The sequence below is a fragment of the Anastrepha ludens genome, chromosome 6, assembly GCF_028408465.1.
Source record: "Anastrepha ludens isolate Willacy chromosome 6, idAnaLude1.1, whole genome shotgun sequence".
Lineage (NCBI taxonomy): Eukaryota > Metazoa > Arthropoda > Insecta > Diptera > Tephritidae > Anastrepha > Anastrepha ludens.
The window spans coordinates 114,311,731-114,336,088 of record NC_071502.1 but is presented as its reverse complement, the minus strand read 5'-3'; the positions used below and the strand labels follow the sequence as shown (position 1 = coordinate 114,336,088).

Here is a 24,358-nt window from a genome sequence, read left to right as displayed (position 1 = left end):
TATAAATGAACATATCTTGGCAACACTCGAAAACAGCTGCCTTAAATTACATGTGTTTGTAAGTAAATGAGTTATACCAGTTTGATGAGCGAATATTACTCCATCACTTTTGTTGTTGCTTTCATATGTTTCAAGTTAATTGAGCATAGAAAAGTGGCGAATAGAAGAGACCGATACACACATAAATATGTGTATACAACACATATATGATCCCTTATTTTTCTACTCTTGTCCAATCACAGGCACCGGAAAGACAACAACGTTGGTGGAAGCCATTTTGCAAATTTATATGCTCCAACCACAGTCGCACATACTCGTTACAGCCGGTTCGAATGGTGCGTGTGATGAGATCGCGCTACGTCTCTGCAATGTGCTGGCACGAATGGATGAGACACAAGCTATAATACGCATCTATTCGCGCTCGTATGAGCATCGTTCGGATAACATAAATGAATTGCTATTGGAGTATTCGAATTTATATGCAGAACATTTTTTGCCAGATGTGCAAGTGTTGCACAATTATCGTATTGTTGTGTGTACATTGAGTCTTGTCGGGCGCTTGTCAACGGGCAAATTTGGCAAGCAAATAGACGGTAGCGGTGTATTTACACATATTTTTATTGATGAGGTAGCCGCTTCAACAGAAGCGGAAGCTTTGGTGGTGCTTATGCCAACGATCAGCCCAACAGCCACTTTGGTAATATCTGGCGATCATCGACAGTTGGGTCCAATATTGAATTCAACACATGCAGCGGCAATGGGTTTAGAAGTGTCGCTAATGGAACGCCTACTGAAACGTGATTGCTATCGTGTCGATGAACAGGGCAACTACAATCCGGCAGTACAGACACGATTGCGCCGGAATTACAGGTCACATCACGAAATTGTGAATTTGTATAATAAGATGTACTATGATGGCCAGTTGAAGGCAGAAGCCGATCCAGGTGAGTAGGTTATATTAGCCGAAGTAAAATTTTTACTAAGAAATGAAAAGAAATGAAAAGCGAGTCGAAAACCAACATGAGCTCTTCGATTATATGCGAGTCTGTGAATTTGTAAGCACTCGTAATTAAGTAACGAATTCACAACTTGCACTGCCAAGAAAGGGTGCCTATAAGCGTTATCAGTTTGTTTTTCGTTAGGTTTATTAGGTATTGAAACCCTTGTAGTCTGACACGTCTACGAGTTATCTGTGGGACCGCTTCTTAGGGGCGGGAGCACTCTAGTTTGCCTCTGTTGTTGTGATATTATTCCTGGACAGTTCAATCAGCGGTCGCTGCCCGCTTATTACCTTATGTTGTGCAGCATCACCGTGGGTTGTAGCGACTCGAAATACGATAAAAGTGGCCTTCGAGCTAAACAAAAAATAAAAGACACGAGTTAACTTAGCTTCTTCTTTATTTGCTATTTGTAATCGAATGTGAGCGATTATGCAATTTAAAAGTAATAACATTTTTTTATTTTATTTAAAGTTTGAACTACATATAAAGGGTTTTCCAATAAGAGGTGCTATTTTGATATTCAAAGAAAAATGCTATTTCTTAATAAATAATAAAATAAATGATCGGATGTTTATTTCATTAAAAAGAGGAAGGTATGTCGTTAATAGTGGAAAATAACATCAGGCAAATGACCACCACGACCACGATTACAGGACAATATCCTTTTGATGAAATTTTCCATAACCGAATTGCAAAGTGGCTGCACTCGATGTCCTCAAAAGCCTCACGAATTCCATAGTTGAGATCTTGAATCGACCCTGGGCTGTTGGCGTAGACCTTCTATTTCACGTGGCCCAAAGAAAAAAGTCACAAGGTGTTAAATCATAAGATCTCGGTAGCCAATTGTGATCACCTCTTCGAGAGATAACACGGTCCGGAAACTTTTCCCGTAAAAGATCAATGGTTTCGCTGCTTGTTTGGTACGTAGCGCTGCCTAGTTGAAAATAAACGTTGTCCAGATCAATACCATCCAATTCCGGTCATAAAAAATCATTAGTCATCTCTCGATAGCGCAATCCATTCCATAATAACACCTGCTATTGGAAAACCCTTTATTTGAAAATGATTCGCGGTCTCTAGCTGCTTAAAAGAAGGCATCCACACGTTGTATAAGGCAGTGGCCTTATGTTCCTCAACCAAGTAAACTGCTTACGCCCGATACCTCTTCTTCCTTCAATCTTGCCTGGCAATATGAGTTGCAACAGTTCATATATGAGGTTTTGTAGAATATGCCCCAAATATGAGGTTTTTCGTCGTTTGATACACTTGACTAGTTGTCTGTTGTCGTGAACTCTTCGCAGCACTTCTTTATTAGAAGCGTTGGAGGTCCATGGTATCTTGAGCAATCTCCGGAGAAGTCACATTTCAAGTGCTTCCAGTCTATTCATGTCGGAGAATTTTATGGTCCTTATTTCCATGCCATATAGCAAAACTGCCTATACATAGCATTTTATGAAGCGCATTTTTAGTTGAAGATTGAAGTCGCGACATTTTAGGACATTGCCATATATACGAAATGCGGATCTTGCCATTTCGATGCGACATCTTGTTTCAGTTGAGGCGTCCCAGTATTCGTTGAGAAGGCAACTTAGGTATGTAAGTTTATTTACTCTTTCTAAGGAGCATTGTTGATTGTTAAATAAGTGTATGTGTTTGCATTGCAACTTTGTCGACTAGTTTTTGAAGGCCTGAAGTTTCTGATGTTATTTATAATCACACGATTTACTTTGATACCATCCTCAATGTTTTCTAATGCTTCCTGAAATATTCTTTTGGAGTAAATATTAAAGAGCAGTGGAGAGAGTATGCAGCCTTGTCGAACACCTTTCGCAATCAGTATGTCTTCAGTGCGGTCACCATCAATTAAAATATGCGCTGTTTGATGGTAATATAAATTTTCAGTTGCTTGGATTTCCTTTTCATCGATATTCAGAGATCTTAAAATATTGATCATTTTCTCATGTTGCACAGTGTCAAATGGTTTTTCGTAGTCTACGAAACGTAGAAAGACATCTTCTTTTACATCTCTACAATTTTCAACAAGCACCTTTACTCAGAATAAAGCTTCTCTTGTACCCATTCCGCCACGGAAACCAAATTGCATTTCGCAGCTAACTTAGCAGTTCAAAATAATTGCTTTCACTTCTATTAAAAAAAAATGAGTAGAAAAAAGTGCTGCACTTATGTACTTCATTTTATTTGGTATTTTTGGTGTATTTTATTTTATTTAATATTTGTATTTTCACAGCCGTTGAGCAACTATGTCGCGACTGGAGTCGATCACCCAATCCCGATTATCCCATCATTTTTCATTCTATCTTTGGTCATGAACAGCGTGATAATAATTCGACGAGGTAAGTAAATAACTTAAAAATTATACATAACATATAAGTGTACATACTGTATATTTATAAATATAGGGTGGGCCATGTAAAATTTGCTTTTTGAATCGGCTATAAAAGCAAAACTAATCAATATTTTTTTCAAATTTTTTTTTTATTTTGAAGATTGAACATTGTCATTTATGAATGAAAAATAATATCGTTCAAATGACTGCCATGACTGGCTTTACTGTAGGCCATTCGATCAACTCAATTTTTAAGCACATTTTCGATTGTTTGGGCTCCAATTTCATGAATGGCAACTTCGATTTCGTGTTTTAAAGCATCAATCGTCTCTGTATGGTTCGCATAGCATTTGTCCTTAACGGCTCCCCACAAAAAATAGTCCGACGGGCTTAAATCACAACTCCGAGGCGGGCAATTGACATCGGAATTTCGGCTGATTATTCGGTTTTCAAAAACGGAAGCCAAAAGTTCTAGTGTAACTTTGGCAGTGTGACAAGTTGCACCGTCCTGTTGAAACCAAATGTCGTCCATATCATCCTCTTCAACTTTTGGAAACAACTCGTTGAGCATGTCACGGTAACGCTCGCCATTTACTGTAGCCGCGGCTCCTCGCTCATTTTCGAAAAAAAATGGCCCGATGATGCCGCCAGACCACAAACCGCACCAAACAGTGACTCGTTGTGGATGCATTTGCGTCTCTACAGTAACGTGTGGATTTTCTGAGCCCCGAATCCGATAATTTTGCTTATTGACGTAGCCACCGATGTGAAAATCAGAAAAGAAGAAGAAGACTCACCACTTTGGAAATAGGTTTTCAATATTTCCCAATTTTGTTCAAGCGTATAGCGTCCCATTTCGTAAATGTCAAACCTTTAAGTAAATTATGAACACATTTGACATGTCATTTGTGTTACCATTCCCAAACAAATAGGTGGTTTAAAAAGCAAACGCTATATGGCCCACCCTGTATGTAAAAATGCGATCGCTCCTCGACAGGTAATGATCAATTCAGAATACATTTCTGTTATAAAAATCCCACGACCGGTTAACTGTATCGACGACTCTAAACGGTGCGGTTCTTGGCGGCCCTTTACCATTTTCTAACTTTCTAAAATACATTTTTATGACATATCCAACGAATCGGGGATTCTCCCATTGTGAACTGGTGCTGGCAGTACTGCCAACCGTCTGAAAGTGACATGACCATAGAGTGGAGTAGAGTGGATTAATACATGGTCCAGCTCTTGTGCATTCATGATATAGAATTTTTAAAGCGCTTTGCGTTGAAAAAAAAATCCGCATTTGCTTTTGCTTGCCGTACCCTCAGCTGATTAGTTGGCATTAAAATCGCCGTGTAAAAATCGAATATCCATTCTATAGCTAAATAGGATATTGTAATACAATATAAATAAAGCAATAATGTCATCACTGAGAATCATCATCATCATCAATAGCACTACAGTCTTGTGCAGACCATGGCTTCCACAACCACGGTGCCCCCGTTGGAACGATCCTCTGTTACGCCTTTCCACTTTGCGATTCTCATTTTCCGCAAGTCGGCTGTCGATCCCCATTTTTCAAGTTGAGAGATCGACAGTGACAGGTGAAATACATCATGTCTCAAGATCACTATTCAAGTTGCACATTACGGCCCTTTGCGAAACCAGTCACTGAGCATACACATCTTCAAATTAAATTTTCAAGCGATGAAAGAGCAGAAGTTTTTGGTTTTTCTCGCTTAGTGGGCAGTTTGCCTACACTGCCTTATGGATAATCCGGTCGATAATCTGGTCGTCAATGGGCAATATAAAAGTGTAGGGCTATGAAAGGTGACAAACTTTGAAGCGCCAAACCAAGTCGAATTCAGTAAATTTATAAACGTTTCACGCTTTTCTGCTTCGTAATGTCTTAGGTTAGGTTAGGTTTGGCATCCGCATCGCACATAGAGACAGCGATGCCACTTAGGCCACGAAATGGGTCCGTTGTGAGCCGCGGGGACTGGGCTACAATTCCCTTTCCATATTGAATCATCTTGAGCTTTTGACAAAGCGTAAAAGGTTGTTGATACCTAAAGTGTGTAGATTATCTATATTCGTTAAGAAATAGGATCTTAAATATCGGTTCCTGCTTCTGGCTAGAGCTGGGCATGTGCAAAAAAGGTGTTGAATTGTTTCAAACTCTTCCTCATTTCATGCGTGTAAACGCCTAATCTCCTTGCTTGATTTCCTATGAGACAATGTCCTGTGAGGGCCCCTACTAAGGTCCTAATTTGAAGTCTACTCAATTTTATAATACTCTTGGACAGACGTAGATTTATCCTTGGCTATGTTTGTCTAGCAATTTCACAGGTGTTAACGCTAATTGCTTGATTTGCAGAACTGACTAGTACGTCCTTAATGAGAAGCTTACAAGTTGCGAGAGGTATCTCCATAAAATTACTTATGTCTGGCATACCGGTACCTTCTCTTGCAAGTTGGTCTGCCCTACAGTTCCCTGGTATATCTCTGTGGCCTTTAACCCAGCATAAGATTATACGATATTGTTTGGACATCTCATTAAGAGATTGGCGTCAACGTAAGACACTCCTTGATGTTGTTTGGAGTGCATCCAGGGCTCGTAGGGCAGCTTGGCTGTCCGATAGAATGCAGATAGTCGTTAATGATATTCTGTTTATCTTTAACCATTTTAAGGCTTCATGAATAGCGTTTATTTCCGCTTGAAAAACACTACAGTGATCCGGTAGTTTAAAGGATTCACTGACAGAAAGCTCTTCGCAATATAACTCTGATCCATTTTAGATACGTCCGTGTAAATTTTAACGGGGATGTTGGGTGTTGGATCTTCTTCAAACCATTCCAGTCAGAGAATGGGAGGGTGATAATTACAGTCACTGGGTATATCCGTATAGGAGTCTAAGATGGTTGTATGCCCATGTGTGACAGTCTTCCATTGTGAGCTCGCTTTGAGTCTTAAAGCGGAAGAAGATATCTAGGGGTGACAGATGTCTTTCTTGTAAATTTTTTTCGTTAATTTGGTATAAAAATATAGTTTATACTACAAAAAATCAACTTATTTTCAAGTTTCCAATCGGGTGTTTTTTTAGAGCTTGATAACTTAAAGGTGGTGTTGGTAAATCAGCTGATTTGTTTTTTTTTCTTTCGCCGTGTCCATGTAGCTGTCAGCACAGAATAAAACAAGGCGAATTAATTTTTTATTTTCTACTTCGCCAATACCTTGCTGTGACAATTAAAGGTACAAAACATTGTTGTTGGTTTCGTGACATCACCTTCAATAAATGCGCTTTGATTTAAAGTTTATGCTCGTTGTCAAGGTGACATTTCACACTGAGTAAAAATATTTTGCTGTTTTTTTATTTGTTCCATTCAATGGAAGTCAACAAAGAGAAAATGCGACACATTTTAAAGTTTTTCTGTGATAAAGATGAAAATGCAAGGCAAGCCGCTGAAATCGTGAATGGTGTTTATGGTGTCGATACTGTAACAGCTAATTACGTGCAATTTTGGTTTCGTCGATTCCGTGCAAGCATTTTTGATGTTAAAGGAAATTTCTATAATGTCGATAAAATCACAGAAATAATCGAAGTTTACCGGCATGTTAGTAGTCTTACCATTGTCCGGGAACTAAAGATCGACCATGAAACAGTTTTAACCATTGCGCAGACATTTTTTTGCGCAGGATTTTTTCCCCCCCAAACTAATGTTTTACAAATCTACAACCTACCAACCGATTCACCTTTTTTTTACAGTCGATATAATCCGCTAGAGATTAGCGTCGTGATGGATTATGTACGCGATCTACTATATTTCGGTATTAAGGGCAAAAAACTGAAGCAGGAGGACATTGGCATTATTTCGCCATATAAGAAACAATATATGCGCATTCAGGAGGAATTGAATCTACGTAATTGGTATGAGATCGAAACGGGTGCTGTCGAATCTTTCCAAGGAAAAGAAAAAACCATAATAATTGTCTCCTTTGTACGTTCGTTCAGCAAGACATTGGGATTTTTGGACAGTCCAAAAGTGAGTATATTTTTAAATTTTCTATTATTATAGTTAAATTTCTATTCCTTTTATTTTCAATCTATTCACTTTGCAGCGTTTAAATGTGACCCTATCGCGCGCCCGTTCGTTACTGATACTCATTGGCAATCCGAAAACTTTGAGCATAAACGACGATTTCAAGCATATCATTGAACAATGTCAACTGCACAAAACATTGGTGGGTGCCACCTATCATGAAAGTGATATCAGCGGTTCGAATACGTCGCAGAATGATAAAACTAACGATGAAGCAACGCAGAAACTTGCGAAATCTATGAAGAAGTTAAATGTTAGCAAAGAGAATTTAGCTGAGGACAAAAAAAACGGTGCAAAACCGAAGATCATAAGTTTAAACGAATGGATAAAGACCCAGGGGAATGCAGTTGGCGGGCAAGCGAATGAAAGTGCATCGGCCGCGGATGATGCGCTCAAAAGCAAGAACAGCAGCACATTCAAAAGTAAGAGCTCACATGTTTTTTTGTAAACTGAGAATTGTGAAACTTAAAAAAGTTAAGAGGAAGTTGTAGTGTGAACGGTGAAAGGGTGTACTCGTATGTGTGCGTGTGTATGTTTTCCTTCGTGACACGTTTGCTTTTAAGCTGGCTGATGTGAATTGATATGCATACATACATACATGCATACACATACATACCTACATACATTCATAAACACATCTACATATCTGCATGCATACATACATATACACATCCACATATATACTTACATGCATACATGCATATACACATCTACATATATACTTACATGCATAAATATTCACATACATACATACATATCTATCAATCACACTTTTATTTAAATGTTAAGAGATTAAAAAGCTTTTATTTTATGTTTTTGTTTGTGAAATGTTTTTGCTTATTTAAATTATGTATTGTATTAATTTTATAATTTGATTCAACCGATTCATGCAATGAGTGAAATTTTATTTTCTTTCGTTTGGCATGATCGCTCAAATTTTTTGTTTGCGTCTGTTTAACCCTTAGAGTACGGTGTCTATTTTATAATATAAAGGACGAAGAGGGGGGCAACTTGGGTTCCCCTTATATTTAACTATAAACAAATTAATATTAGAATGTCATTAATAGGTTTTTATACAGGATTTAAAATAAAAGTCGTTAACCTAAAAGGAACGTTAAGGGAGAAAGTAATTATTTACGAAGTTATTAAAAAAAAATTTAACATAAAATAAAAGAAGAAAGAAAAAAATTATTTACGAAGTTATTAAAAAAAATAAAAATTAATCTTAAAATAAAACTCGATTACCTACCGGGAAGAAGAGAGAAAGAAATTATTTAAGAAGTTATTAAAAAAAATTAAACTTAAAATAAAACTCTTTAACCTACATGGAAAGAGAGAGAAAAAATTATTTACGAGGTTATTAAAAAATAAATTAAATTTAAAATAGAACTCGATAACCCAAAGGGAAAGATATGAAGTTATAAAAAAAAACTAACTCTAAGGGTTAACTCACTTTTTATTAACGTTTTGTGGAATTGTATTCATGTGGAAAAAATAAACTATATGTATTATTCTGTTTGATGTTTGGCTTTGTTGTTGGCCAATAGCTATGCTTATACAGTGCAAAGTAGATTTTTGGTAATAAAATTTTTGTATATAAAAGCACATGCAAGTGAGAGTAATGATTTTCGCGGTTTCTGTCTGAACCTTTAGGACAGTTTTGCAGTGAAGGATGTATTTTCATGCATTCAGTTAGAGGTTTCAGACATGATTCAATAATAAAAGGTTCTGTATTCAGTGACAACTGAAATTTGATCCTCCTTAATCTATTGTCGCATTTCGGAAGTAGGGTGAGAGGCGAAGAATGTGATCGCCCCCTGCAAAAATGATAGTAGGAAGGTAGTAGAAATAGTACGCACAGTAAACGTAAGTACATAAAGCAGATAAATGCGTTTATTATTGCCTTGCCATAAATTCTGTGACAATGTTTACAATGCATACGATGAGAACAAATTCGCTGAAAAAAGTTCCATTATGTTTACTTTTGTTCGTATGCATGGTCTATTCATAAATTATACTCAGCCGTGTGGCGAATTTCGCTTGTTAACAATGGGGTGAGGAGCTAAGGAAAATCGCATTACAGTGATTGCATTACAAAAGTGGGGTAAAAGTGCAAGTGAGATTTAGGTATTGCTGAAAAAAACTTTATATTCCGAGAATGTTTGTTTGCCGCATGATCAATCGTTTATCCAAAACGTCTGAAGTGACAGACAGAAAAAGAAGTAGTCGTCCTCGCGTCGTTCGAACCAGTGCAGCCATAAAAACCGTTCGAGTGAGAATTCGCAGAAATTCATTTAGAAAGCAGAAAATCATGTCCAGGGAAATAAATTATCTCCAAGACTAATTGGAGATGATCTCCATATGAAAGCCTTCCGTCACACAACTGATCATCCTTTGACTACGCGCTTGAAGAAAATTAGACTGTCGAGCAAGCAGCTTCTTCGGTAGCACGCGGCCAACGGGAATGAAAATATTCATTTCACTGGTGAGAAAATGTTCACTGCTGAAGAAGTTTTTAAAAAGCAAAGCGACAGGATCTATGGTAAAACTTCTAAAGACGCAAAAAATGTTGTTCCAAGGGTTCACCATCCAGTCCCCGTAATGGTTTGATGGGGAGTGTCTTGTAAAGGCGTTACATCTCTTCATTTCTACGAAAAAGAGTTAAGACCGGGGCAAACGTGTACCAGGAGGATGTTTTGGAAGGCGTGGTGAAGCAGTTGAGCAGTACACTTTCTTCAATGGAGAGCGTTGGATCTTCCAGCAAGATTCCGCTCCAAACCATAAGGGAAAGCACCACACAGGAGTGGCTAAAAAACAATATTCTTGAGTTCATAGCCGCACAAGATTGACCGTCTGGAAGTTCAGATCTGAATCCATTGGACTACAGTTTGTGGCCAGAATTGGAGAACGTGGCCTGTCGAAGACCTCACAGAAATTTGGAGAGTCTCAAACAATTTTGTTCAAGCAGCGACGTCAATATCCATGGAAGCCGTGTGTTTTGCAACAACAAATGGTGACCATTTCGAAGGGAAATTGATTTCTTTTTTTAAATATTTACATGATTAAATAAAACTAACTTCATTAAAAAAAGTATCAATATTTCATATCTATAACGGACTTAAGGGTCTAGAGCTCGAAAATTTAGGGTATTTTCAGGATTTTTTTTGGATATGAAAAAAAAAAATTCGAAATAGTAATATGATTCTAGTATGGGCGATAGTCATTGATGTTGTGAAAAACATTAAAATTTTAGACGATTCGGTTGAATAGTTTTTTTTTGACAACAACAGACCGAAAAAAGTCGTTTCGACTTAGTTTAAGTTTGAGGGACAGGAGCGCGCGGACCGCTCTCTTCCTAGTTAATGGGCTGTAGAAGCCATTTGAATAGGCCGCTATTTCGGTAGATGTCACTTTAGAAGCTGTAATTTTTTGATATTTGATAAGCAGAAACTACGCCATTAATAAAAATGGAACGCTACTCGCTTAAACAACGCATTGAAATTATTAAAATTCACTATAAAGAAAATTTGGCAGTGACGGTTTTACGTTTTACGAAACTCGAACATTTTTGTCAGACCGCAATACAGAAATTTGTGAAAAATTCGAGGTGTTAAAAACCCGTGCACGTTGCTCAAGAGCAACCTAAAATATTGCCGTTGTAGCTGAAAGTATTGAAGAAAACCCAGGTTTGTCTATTCCTCGTCGTTCTTTGGAATTAGGCATCCCACAAACGACATTACACCGTATTTTGCATAAAGATTTGGGTCTTAAGGCTTATAAAGTCCAGTAAACACAAGAACTTAAGCTGGCCGATCATCAACAACGTCGTGTCTTTGCTGATTGGGTCGTTGAAATGCATGAAAATGATCCGGAGTTCCATCAAAAAATCATCTTGAGTGATGAGGCCCATTTCCATCTCAGTGGCTTCGTCGACAAGCAAAATTGTCGGATCTGGGGCCCAGAAAATCCAAGAGTTATTCTTGAAAAGCCTCTCCATCCTCAACGTATGACTGTTTGGTGCGGTTTATAGTCCGACGGAGTCATTGGAAATGAAGCTGGAGCAATAGTTACGGTGAATGGATTTCGCTATCGAGATATGATTAATGATTTTTTATGGCCGGAATCGGATGGTTGTCGGATCTGGACAACGTTTATTTTCGGCGCTACGTGCCACACAAGCAACGAAGCTATTGATCTTTTATCAAAATAACACCTCTTACTAGAAAACCCTTTATAATATTGGGAATTTCCGCATGAAAATTTCACAGTATATTCTTAAGATACCATACTTTCGAAATATCGAAAAAACAAAAAATCTTGTTTTTTTTTTTAATTTCTAGACCATCAGGACCCCTTAACTTGTAACATAACTTGTGGCAGGACTAAGTAGAGTAAAATTCAATGAATGATATCCGTTCAAATTGTTTACACGCTCATAATGGCTCTCAATAAGAAATAGTTCAATCACCGAATAGCCCGGTGCGCACTGGAAAAATTCCATTACACGATTCAACATCGAATTGGAGCGAACCTGATCCATGTAAATGCTTTAAGTCGCAAACCGTTGGCACGGAACGAAGAAACTTGCGTTGATGTTTCTTACATGGACAAGAGACACATTGGCCCTTGGGAAAGATCAAAACTGATCACACATGGTGCCACAGAAAAGAGGTTATGCGAGGTGTGCAGCACCAGAATGGGCATAAAGACGTACACTACCAACTTAATGACAATGGATTTTGAGGCCTGTCAGGTTTTTCACAGCCCGGACAGTGACACCATGGATTTGTTTAGTTCCGGCATTACGGGCACTTGGGCAGACGTTTACCTGAAGCAATTCGCCACAAAAGAAAGAATTTTTGGGACAACTATTCGTGGATTTTGCACCATCATAACGCACCGTCGCACAATCCTTCCACTTCATCATTATCCGTCCGTGAATTTTTGGCCCAAGAACGAAACGAACACCACCCAACAACCATCGAATTCAACTGCGATTTTTTTCTGTTTGATCGAGTCAAAAAAACCCACTACAGGGAAGGCGTTTTAATAGTCGAAAGGAAGAAATGAAAAAATCGAAGACGGAGCTCGAGAAATGTTTCGAGATGGCACCAAACGCTGGCAAAAGAGCTTTGCAGTTGATGGGCAGTACTTTGAAGGCGATAATATCACTTTTGAGGAAGAAATTGGTTTTTTGAATTTTCTGAATATATTCTGGGAATTTCTTTATGAAAGTGGTGGTATTCATGAATGCCGCTAAATGCGTTTTGTTGTTATAGCAACAATAACTCTTTCAGCGATTTTCTACAGGTGTCATCGGCGCCGTCTAACGACTCGGTGAGACTGTGGGTTCATTATTTAGTGTAATGAGAGGGAGTTTCCGATGTCAAAGATGTCGCATAGAAGTGGCACACGAGTAGATACTTCTTTTGTTGTACAAGCTCTGTCCGCATGCTGGGTAGGTCGGAACACTCTCGCGAGGTGACTCCTGTGACGGCTACACGATTCTGTTGGCTTAGCGTGCTCCTCGAATCCCGCGGTAGTCCTGTCTCCTCAATATCGATGGTAGGTGGGTGGCAATTCAAAACCATGTCATTCATACCTTACTGTGTCGCGGTGTAGTCTTTCAATGATTTCGTGTTACGGACTCTTTTTTATTGAAGAATGTACCATCGCCTGTGTTGAAGGCGCCTTCTCACGTCAGTTTTGAAGAAGCCACTTAGTAGTTTAGTTGATAGGTTTTGATAGTGTTGCGGCAACAAGAATACCAACATTTCGATTTGGGTTAAACCATTAATAGGTATTTCATGGCTCAATTTCTAGGGAGTTTTACGGCAGCTATTTCATAGTTAGCAGCTTACTGAGTCACTTGACCGATTGTGTACGATTATATGCTAAATATAGTAGCAGATTAAAATCCCACTCATCCAAATTTGACTCCAATATGCACGACATACATGAAATATAAATGTTATATATTTAAAATTTTTTTTACATGAAAGTATGTACAAAACTACGAGTCGCAATTACTCAATAAGACGTGTAGTCTTCATCGTTGTCGAGTATAGTCTGACATCTTCTTCATGATTTGAACCAGCTTTTCTGCGTAGCTCGTCGACAAATAGGACCAGATTTTGCGAATTAAATCGTGGACTGGCTTTCCGGCAAGATGTGTTTTCATGATTCCCCCCATTTTTTCAATGTGGTCGGCGTCTGGGGACTGGGAAGGCCACTCCATAACTATGACACCATTTCCTTGTTTTGTTGTTCCTCAAAGTGTTTTTCTGAGAGCAGTGGTTTTGATGATGGGGGACTGTAGGATATGTTCGCCTACTTCAGTCGACGTTCGATGGTGTTGATACTCATACTCATAGCCCTTGAGTGGGACTATTAAGCAGCAAAAAGCAGAACGAAATATATCTTGAAGTTACAAAAAAAAAGCCAGTTCTTTTCTTCTGACACAGACTATATATCGTTCCTGCTTATGAAGGAGCCTCGCAAAACTAACCATCTCTTCAATTGTCCTTGGAAACGAACTCATATGACGCCTATTTTCAGTTGGTGCGACCATATTGAAACAAGTCGTGTCTTCAGCTTACAATTGTTGCGCTAACCGGCCTAGGCAGGGATTCAATAGGTTGCACAACAACAACAGAAAGTAATTATGTATATTTTCCAACTACAGTTCGGTTACTCCAGCAGCATTCCGCAAAAGTTTGTGCTGTTAAAATAACGAAACCAGAACGAGTCGTAGTTTCTTTTTCACATCAGACTAGTGGAACCCCTTTATACGGATACGATAAAGACTTTGTGAGATTTGCAAATATTATAAGTATCTAACTGCTTTGTGTAATACTCATTTTATATGGGTAATAAAATCACTTTTTTTCTCTCATTTCTTTCCAGCCGTTAAGACAGCGTCCACAAAAAAACAACGCCAAACATTTGCGCTCTACAAGGGTGTCCACTTAAACTATCTGCATCTTAACGAGGGTGCCAACAGCAGTACTGCTAACAATATCAATACTGCAATGAAAAATTCAGAACTTGATGACTTTTTGAAAGAGTTGCCACGTGTACCAAAACGCCAGCATCACCAACATAATGAACACAATTTTGAAATACCCCCTAGACCAAGTACTTTTGACGAAGATTTAGAAGAAATTAGAGATCGTTTGAATCAGCTACATAAGAAATCGCTACCACTAAGGCAAACATGTGAGCCAGCAACTGAAAGCCATACGTCCACAGCAGCCAACAAAAAAGTTCAATGGCGTAGTACGTCTACAGCAGCCAACAACAACGATCAGTGGCGTAGTACGGTTACAGCAGCTAACAATAAGAACCAGTTGCGTAATACGTCCACAGCAGCTAACAATAACGCTCAGGGAGGTAGAACATCCACATCAGCCAACAACAACGATCAGTGGCGTAGTACGTCCACAGCAGCCAACAACAACGATCAGTGGCGTAGTACGTCTACAGCAGCCAACAATAACGCTCAGGGAGGTAGAACATCTACAGCGGCCAACAACAACGTTCAGTTGCTTAATACGACCACAGCAGCCAACAATAACGACACAGCAGTCAAGAATAACGTTCAGTCGCAGAATACGTCCACATATGTTTCTATAAAGACTCCGATAAGTGCAATTAGATATACCACGACTTCAGAATACACTAAGCCACCATCAACAACTATAAGTGGAACTGCCCCGCCTTATGTTCAGTCGACTTGGAAGCCAACAGGCAACGGCAGAGTATTTGTTGGCCACGAAGAATACCCGACATCTTCCAGATATGTGCGTGTTCACACACAGCCAACGCAAAAGCCGAAGTCTTCGAAGAAAAGTTGCATTATCGCTTAACCGTGGAAGTTATGCAAACTCGCAAAGTTATATTTATATTTTTTTCTTTATTTTTATGCAAAGTTTATGGGCGAATATCGGATAGCGGCTTCTATTGTCGCCGCTTCTGTGTCGCCTTGAGTTTTGCTCGTAGTCTTGTTGTATCGGTGATTCCAAATGTTGTGAGAGCGTGAAGAAAGGTTAGGCAGAAATGGATATATTAAGTGAATTGCATCGGTTTGTCTACTTTATAATCCGACGAACTTGCTTTCTTTGTATCACCCACCGTTAGCCAACTTTTCTTAAATTTTTATATTTTCTTGCCATTCTGGCACGCTCTTGGAGTAGAATCGCTTATACAAAAAAAAAAACCATTAGAGCGTGAAATTGTACGCCAAACAGCTTGTGAACAGTAATATTTCCAAGTTAGTAAGTTTTACGTATGTGTAGTGTGTGTGTGTGTGTGTGGAGCGAAGTCTTCAAAAACAAACATTTTAATTATTTTGTTGGCTCGCGTAAAGTAGTTTTACTATGAGGCTGCTAAGAAAGCAGCTTCGATTTTATTGCAAAATATTTTGCCAGTTCAGTTGTTTTAAAATGAGATGCCAATTAGGAGCGCGAATATACACATAGATACTCCGCTCGATTCGATATTTCAATATGGCAATCTAACACTCTTAACTTGAAATATTCTATGAGTAAATACCGTTATTTTATTTCTATCGTTTCGATATGTGTCGTAGTATTTTGATCAGTCGAGTTGTCTTGCAAACGTGAAAACTCTTTGGTGCCTAAGCATCGAATATTGGCAACTAGTGGCGTGAGCAAAGGCACCTCGCTCATGCGTAATCAAGTGCGAGTGATCACACCGTTATTGGAGGAGTTCTCTATGTTCTAAAATAACTGCAACATAATTTCGTTTGCGAGAAATGCAGGTTAGGTTGAGGTGGCTGTTGCGCCATATGAAGTGTAAAGAGTCACCATTAGGCCGGTCGGTTGGCTTATTGTGCGACGACTTTCAGGCGAAAAATGCTGACCGTTGAGGCGTCCAATTTGAGCATTTGCCGGAGAAGCAGATTATTTTCACAGGCTTTGTGGTTTATAGTGCTTGGTTAATTTGGTTATAAAGCCAAATAAATCAGACGTTTAAAATTATAACACTGGGCATTCAGGCTGTAACTGTTTTAAAAGGCTTTCTTTTGGCAGACATTTTTTTTTCAAGTAAATTATTTTCTAATTGTTTTGATTTATCGCCTAATAAAACATTTTTGTAAAGCTACAAAGTCTCTGGCGATAAAATTTTTGAAGGAATTTGGGTTTTTTTATATTATAAAACTGAGATGGAAAACTAATATCTTTTAAAGATCAGTAAACAGATCTTAACGATTTATTACCTTCAGGTGATTTCATTTGAATCAAAAGTCGTTTCAAAAGCAAATAAATTTTCTGGCGATTTTTCGCTATAAAACAAAGTTTTTGAAGGAATTTGAGGTTTTTTTTCTATTTTATAAAACTGAGATGAAAAACTAATTTCTTTTAAAGATTTTGTTTTTTAGTAAAACAGATCTTAAAGTTTTATTACCTTCAGGTGATTTCATTTGCATCAAAAGTTGTTTGAAAAACAAATAAATTGGTAAATAAACAAAGATTTTGCGGACATATTGCGTTTTCTAAAACAATCGCCTGTGCCATGGTTAGATTAGATTAGATTAGATTTGTGGGGGGGTTGGACAAGTCCAAGCACTCAGTCAGGAGACAATTATACTACACCCGGATAGATTTCAGTAGAAAGAATAGAGATAGGAAAGATAAAATGTGGGTGGGAAGACGGAAAAATTAGTTTGAGGTAACTCTTCCACAAATCTCTTGGATTCATTGATGAATCTTCAGAGATCCGGAAGAGGAGAGTATGAACTGTATCCATACTCAGTACATCTCAACCCAATATCTAAAGTCTGATTCTGGAAAATGCAGAACAGGTACAGAGAAAATGCTCTGCAGTGTCGTGATCCTCAAGACAGGATGGGCATATCGGACTATCGACGACCCCCTTAGAAGCCATATGCTGACTACAAACGTTGTGCCCTGTGATTACACCCACCAGTACTCTCAGGTCTTTTCTGCTGAGTTTTAAGAGAAAGGTCGCTATTTTCCTATTCCTGGTTCTTTCACAAAGCACTTGGCTACTCTGCACGAGTTCAACCCAGACCAACGTCCTCTGTGGGTAGAACTCATGAGGTCGTCAACCCATAGTTGAATCGATGCAGAATTGACACTTAGAAAGGGCTCAGCGCCTAGTGGCATACTTGCAGAGCCTTCACTAGCTAGTCTCTCAGCTAACTCGTTTCCTGTAATACCACAATGTTCAGGCACCCTAATCAGACTAACTTTGTTGTGTTTTGCAACACTGTTCAGTTTTGTCTTACATTCACCAACTAACTTCGAGTGGGTTAGCAAGGGCTCTCAGTGCAGCTTGACTGTCACTACAAATTCCAATACTGTTGCCCCGCCACTTTTTCTCAATTAGTCAGTACGCCCCATTCAAGACGGCATAGACTTCCGTAAGGAATACCGTGGCCATCTGTCCTGTGGCATAGGAGTACTTAGTATCTTCATCTAAGTACCACCCAGATCCGCTACCATCCCTGGTTTTGGATCCGTCGGTGTAGAAAGTATGCTGATATCCCGTTAATAGGTTCTCTGGACTTACCCATTGATCTCTATCTGGGATCAAAACATCATACTTCCTACCGAAGCCGACGAGAGGCACCCGATTGTCCTTTGCATCGAGAACAGTGTACACCGCTCCGACAACTGGTGGTATATCTGACAGTGGCCAGTGCTTTCTGCATTTCCCCAGACTCCGTTTAACTTCTGCCTGTACGCCGCCTTCATCGCTTGCTTTCGAATTTGAAGATCTAGGGGTTGCAAGTTCAGAATGACATTAAGGGCATCATCACCAGATGTCGTACTCATAGCACCTGTGATTTAAAATAATGGTTGTCCAGATCAATACCATCCAATTCCGACCATAAAAAATCATTAATCATCTCTCGATAGGCTTTTACATATTTAAATAACACCTGTTATTGGAAAACCCTTTATTTAACCTCAGAAGACAGTTGCAGTGTTACCTCTTTCAATGTGGGTAGTAACAGGTTTCCATATTGCGTTTCAAGTGAGATTAATAAGCACACATCGTCTGTGTAGGTTTGGATGTGTTCAATTTCCTCCAGATCATTAAGAAGAGAGTCCACAACAAAGCACCAAAGTAGGTGAGAGCGTACACCGCCTTGTGGACAACCCTTCTTAACCTCAACCTTGACTCCTTTATCGCCTTCTCTATCCATGGTAAGCCGTCTTTTCGATAGTACATATAGAGTGAATATATCTGAAAATAATTTTTTCTGTTCCATAAGTTCTGATAGAAGAGCAAAGAGAAAGTCCAAGGTAGCATTGTAAAAAGCTCCTTCAATGTCTACGAACACACCAAGGGTGTACTCTCTTGTTTCTAGCAGAGCCGATTCGCCATGGTTAACGTTGATTTTTTGTGTGTATGGTTGAATGTGTTATAAGCTCCAGGGTTGTCATTGTATAACTTCCATGCTTGTCGCGCTGTGCATCAATGTTAAATTTTATCTTTATGCTTAAGAAAGGTAGGACATGCAGAGCTAAACGACTTATCAATTTTTTTGGTACAATTAACACACCAGCTGCCAGTGCATGAACTATGCAGGGGAGACTGAGCACAGTAGAACCTGTAATACTTCTGAGTTGCGACACAATTTTTTGGTATGCCCTAGTTTCTGGCAGTTAGTACATCTCGGGGTGTATGAATTTATTTATTTTTTATTTATGCGTTAGAATTTCTTTTGTCTGAAAATGAATTACTTTTTGTTTATGAGGCTTGTCTAAAATATTTACTACCTTCAGAACAAGGCGAATCTATACAAGGAGGTAGCACTAAACCAACAACAATGTTCTGGACAAGAGAATGTCACGACATCCTAATGCGCAAGGCGAAAGAAAAAAAACTCAAAAATCAGCTAATCTACGTACCATCTTGTATAGATATGCCTTGACACGTTTTTTTTGTTTTTTGTTGGGACAGTCTAGCAAGTACAACATTCAGACACAATTAAATCCATTGTACCGTACTGCACTCGGATTCCCTTTTTAATTTTCTTTAAATCTATTCGACCTGCGAGGAAATCTGAGTAGATTTTGTGGTGCCAGGGAGCCAAGGTGGTCGCTTTTAAACACATCAGTGCCACATACCTCAAGCGTGATTTGAGCGAAGGCGGGCAGATGCACAGAAAGTGGTCGGCCGTCTCATCCTCTTCTCCACATGCTGGGCAGAGTGCACTGTGTGAGATGCCCACCTTTTCCATGTGCATTGCTCATAGAAGGTGCCCGTCATCAGTCCAACCAGCCTCCTACAGTCCCTTCTGCTTAGTGACAGTCGGAGGGACATGACAGGTAAGATCAGTTTTGTCCATCTGCAGCCTCTCTCAGCCTGTCAAGCTCGCTTGTGGGTTAGAGTAACCTGTTTGCTAACCGTGGCTTTGATGGCTGCAGAATGGAGTGGCAGAACGGGCTCCGGGCCAAGAAAGTTGGGCTTGCCTTGTAATATACCTTTTCACTTAAAAGCTGTCGGAAAAGAAATTATTTTTAAGATGTTTAAAAGTTTTTTTTTTAACAAGTCAATTTTTTTTTTGTTTTTGTTTTTTTAACAAGCTAATTTTGATAAAACCATCTTTGAACAAAATTTTGCAATGAAAAAATTAATTTCTAAAGGTTAGCTGGTCACGTATTCGCCTTTATAATGATAATAATAATACAATAATAAAGGCCAAAAAAGGTGATCATTGTAAAACAGTACCATCTTTAAGGTCTACTGCAAGACACCTATTCCAGTTCTTAGGAAATGTAGAAAGTAATTGCTGTAGAAAGAAATACGTTAATAAAAAAATACATATCACTCAAGTGATAAGTGTCATAAAGTGCAAAAGTGTCATAATTAAAAAACCAAAATGTCGAGCGAATGTCCGCTTTAAAGTTTTCAATTTACTATGCCTCACTAAGTAAAAATGGTAAACTTGAGCAAATGAGCATATAAAATTAAGTATATCTCTGTCAACACAAATTAATCATCAATTACCTTTACTAAGAGTCGTAGAAAAGCTATTTAGATTTGCCAGCGTGCATTTCTCGGAATTTTGAAGCTATCAGCAAAGAAAAAAAATATATATATGTTTTAATCCCATTTACTTTTTTACTAAAACAAATGTATTGCTTATCATAAACCCCATTATTATTATTATACTAACCCTATATACCATATATACCAACATACTTGTACATGCATTCCTACCCATATATTATATACCCCGTTGATTTTTAAAATAAAAATTTTTATTCATTGCTAGCTGCGATTGGCTCTTTGAGCCCATAAGGGGAATTGTGTTTTTATTTGTGGTGGTATGAAAGAAAGGGAGGGAAACAAAACAGGGGCGGATAGAGAGCAGCGCAAACTTACCATGTTTTTTTTGGTATAGGTAGGTGATTTGGCTGAAGTACCCAAGTAGCACTAAAGCACCTTTTTGATACTATTATGAGACTTCCAACAGGCAGATATCTACAGCCATCCAGAGCTGTTGATATACATAATAGAGAAGATTGATGCGGTGGTGATTGGACGGTGAGCTGCGATGGAAATAAGTGGAAAACGACATTGAGGGCAGTACTGGGGCAAGTTTTACAAGCTCCGGTCATGCCAATGCATGCAGTCCTTTGTACCCTTCCCAGTTTAGTGATGTTATAGCCCTTCCGAAGAGCTTCCCACCAAACCCGGCAATCCATACGTCAAAATTGGCAGAACCACTACGTTGTATATCGACAGCACGACTTGAGTCGCCATATTTTGCCGAGCACAGATTGGCAGGAGTAGAAGGCTATGGGTATATTCAGAAGCGCATTATAATGCGCAACGTACTTTTGCAGTGGACTGCCAACGTTCAGAAATGCAAATATGGCAGTACTGCAAATGCATCGCGTTCCAAAACGCCATTTTTGTATCAAACGTCACGCATTATTTGCAGGAAAAATTTTAATACTGCCGCTGATTACGCTAATATGATGTCTGATGAAAAGTGAGTATAAAACTAATTTTTTTAGCTTTTAATGTAAAGATATATTAAATATACGTTATTAAAACAATATTTTATTACATTTTTCTTGATTTTAGCGATTATCTAAGTACATCGGAAGTAAAGTTGCTTCTCAGAGTCCGACTGAGCATGGAAAGTGGATTTGCTTCAGGGAGGAGGAAAAAGAGTGTTTTGTGGAATAAGGTGGCGGTAGAAATAAAAAAGTGAATAAAGATTTGAAAATAGACGGGCAAATCGCGCAGCGAAAATTTTCTAATTATTTCAAAAGAAGATTTTTTTTTTTTTTTTGAAAATTGGAAAAGTAATGAATTACAATCACAATAAATTAAAAAGCATTAGCGACTAGGAAAAAAAGATTTATTTTTGGGAATTTTTCGTTTTAATGAACATCTTACTATATGTGATCTTCTTTTTAGCTTTACACGTCTTTTTTTTTCTTAAATTTAGCAAAAAACTATCACTTTTTACTTCAAATATATCGTCAACAACTAAACTCAATAATACTTCCATTTTAGTGTAAAACGCGTTCATAAATGCAACAAATCTTTTTGCAAATCGTCAACAAATCTATCAATTGCATCACTTGTCACATTGGCAGTGTTGCCAGCGCTGCAATTACTGCGCATTTATAATGCGTTTCTGAATATACCCTATACTGGCCTTTTCTACCCGATTTTCAATGTGTACCCTCCAATGGAGTTTGGAGTCAAGTATCACGCCAAGATACCGAAAATTTTTGTTATATTTTTAGCAGGATTTTTTTTATCATTCGCTAACGATAACTTTTCAAGGTCAACAGGAAAAATAACTAAAGATGTTGAAGCATTGAAATGAAACATTCGTTATGACACTAGCTGTGGTGGTGGCAGACGAGTAGGGAAAGGGTTTTTATTTTTATTTTATTGGAGAGGTCAAATATGGAACGACTATGCTACACTTGAAGCTACAAAAAGAAAGAGCGCGGTTGTAGAATCAATCATGAAGAAGAGTTGGAAGTTGGAATAAAAAAAATTTTATATAAAAAAAAAGTTAAAACGCTTCGGACTGAACTTTATATATCCGTGCATATTTTAGTAAAATTTAATTTTTGGAATCAAACAAGTCCGTGACAATGAGAGTTGTAGCAAATGGACGGACGAAATTTAGTCTCAACAAATAAAAAAAGGGCGTGATTTCTATTCAACCTTCACAATATTTATGTCGGATCTAAATGAAGTGAGAAACAATACGTGTTCTAGGTTAGGTGGTTAACACCAAAGTGCTTAGGTCTGGAGGCTCATTTTGATACCAACTTTTTTATGCCCGTCTTAAGTTCCGCATCTTATTGGCAATGAAATACTATGGGTATATTCAATAACGCATTATAATGCGCAACGTACTTTTGCAGTGTTGGCAATGCGTTCAGAAATGCAAATATGGCAGTACTGCAAATGCATCGCGTTCCAAAACGCCATTTTTGTATCAAACGTCACGCATTATTTGCAGGAAAAATTTTAATACTGCCAATCTATCAATTGCAACACTTGTCACATTGGCAGTGCTGCCAGCGCTGCAATTACTGCGCATTTATTATGGCTGACTTCGGATTGCAAGTCTTCCAAACATCCGAAGAAGAAGGAGCCAATACAGCACTTTCACATTCTGGCAAGAGGTGGGACACTGACGGAGAAAATGTTCAATGCTCTCCACCTCCTCCTCGCGCTTCTATAGATACGACTGAATTCATTAGAACAACCCCATACATTTCTCTTCAGACAGTGCCCGGTGATAATATCAGCTAATACACGAGAACTGACATGTTTAGTCATCTCCCAAATGGGCTCCTTTGGCCATCTAATGTTGGCCTGTGCGACTGATGCATGCCTTGGGGGCTGTCTTTCGCCTGCCAAGGACTCGACTCTTGACCGGCAACTTTAGCGCTCTGGTTTAAAGCGATCGAGCTGGATCTACGGCGACACGCCTTATATGATAGTTGGACTTCTCTTCACAAGGTTTACCACTACCCACTGCCCATTTTCGCCAAGCAGCGGATTTTCCTCAAGGAGATTAGCTTTGCTACTTGTGAGAGTCGAAGACTAAAGAGGCTGGTTTGAAGTTTTGACGAACCATGTAGGCCTTCTCGGCGTCGTCAGAGCGGTTTTCGAGTAGGTGGATTTACATTGTTTTGTACCGTGCACTTTTTCTTGTGCAGTAGTCTGAGACTATTTCTTTTTATGAAATTTTCATCAGGTTCTTTGACCACCTTCTTAGATGAATGAGGCTTTTCGGTGACCAGAAGTAAAGGTAAGCGGAAGGTCGACTATGGCAGAGCATCATGCGTGGAACCCTCGATTAGGGTCCGAGTCTAGATCCACAGTGCTCCTCAAGCGACAGGGTTACCTCTTGTAGGACGTGATTTTCATTCTTAATGTGAGAGAGGATAGACACCTGGAGAACCCGGGTACTGTGGTATGCATCAATCACATGCTAGTTAATTGCTCAACCTCTTTCAAATTTTGGGAGCCTCGAAATTGACTTTAGAGCTATGTTCTAATAGACTTTTTTAAGAATTTCATGTGGAATCCGAATCTGCTAGAAACGATGTCGAAAAAAATCGTGCTATACAACTTGCAAATGGCGTCGTACGTCAATTATGTTTCGACACTTGTGAACTAGACAGCTGCGGTATACAAATAGTCAAGCAGTGGAGTGCGTAAAAGGTCAAAATAAAGATTTCCATTATTAAAAAAAAAATTTTGTTTGTTTTTTATTTAGTAAAAAAGTCATTCAAAAACGAAATTCGCTAGTTGAAAGTAATTTTTTCTTCAGTTTCGCCGAAATTGTGACTTGTACTATTCTGTTTCAATAATTTTCATATTACATATTTATGACAGTAAAACTCGAATAAATAAA

At 38.6% G+C, this 24,358-nt stretch overlaps 1 protein-coding gene across 2 annotated transcripts in view; it reads left to right on the top strand.

Annotated features, from left to right (window-relative positions):
- LOC128868403 (putative helicase MOV-10) overlaps positions 1–20,750 on the top strand; it is a 40,410-nt gene extending 19,660 nt beyond the window's left edge. For both annotated transcript variants that reach the window (XM_054110455.1, XM_054110456.1), the window contains 5 exons: positions 243–944; positions 3,250–3,355; positions 7,116–7,392; positions 7,469–7,871; positions 14,356–20,750. In XM_054110455.1, the coding sequence (XP_053966430.1) occupies positions 243–944; positions 3,250–3,355; positions 7,116–7,392; positions 7,469–7,871; positions 14,356–15,317 (2,450 nt within the window). In that variant the 3' untranslated portion in view covers positions 15,318–20,750. The remainder of the gene's footprint in view (positions 1–242; positions 945–3,249; positions 3,356–7,115; positions 7,393–7,468; positions 7,872–14,355) is intronic.
- Positions 20,751–24,358: the final 3,608 nt, after the last annotated feature.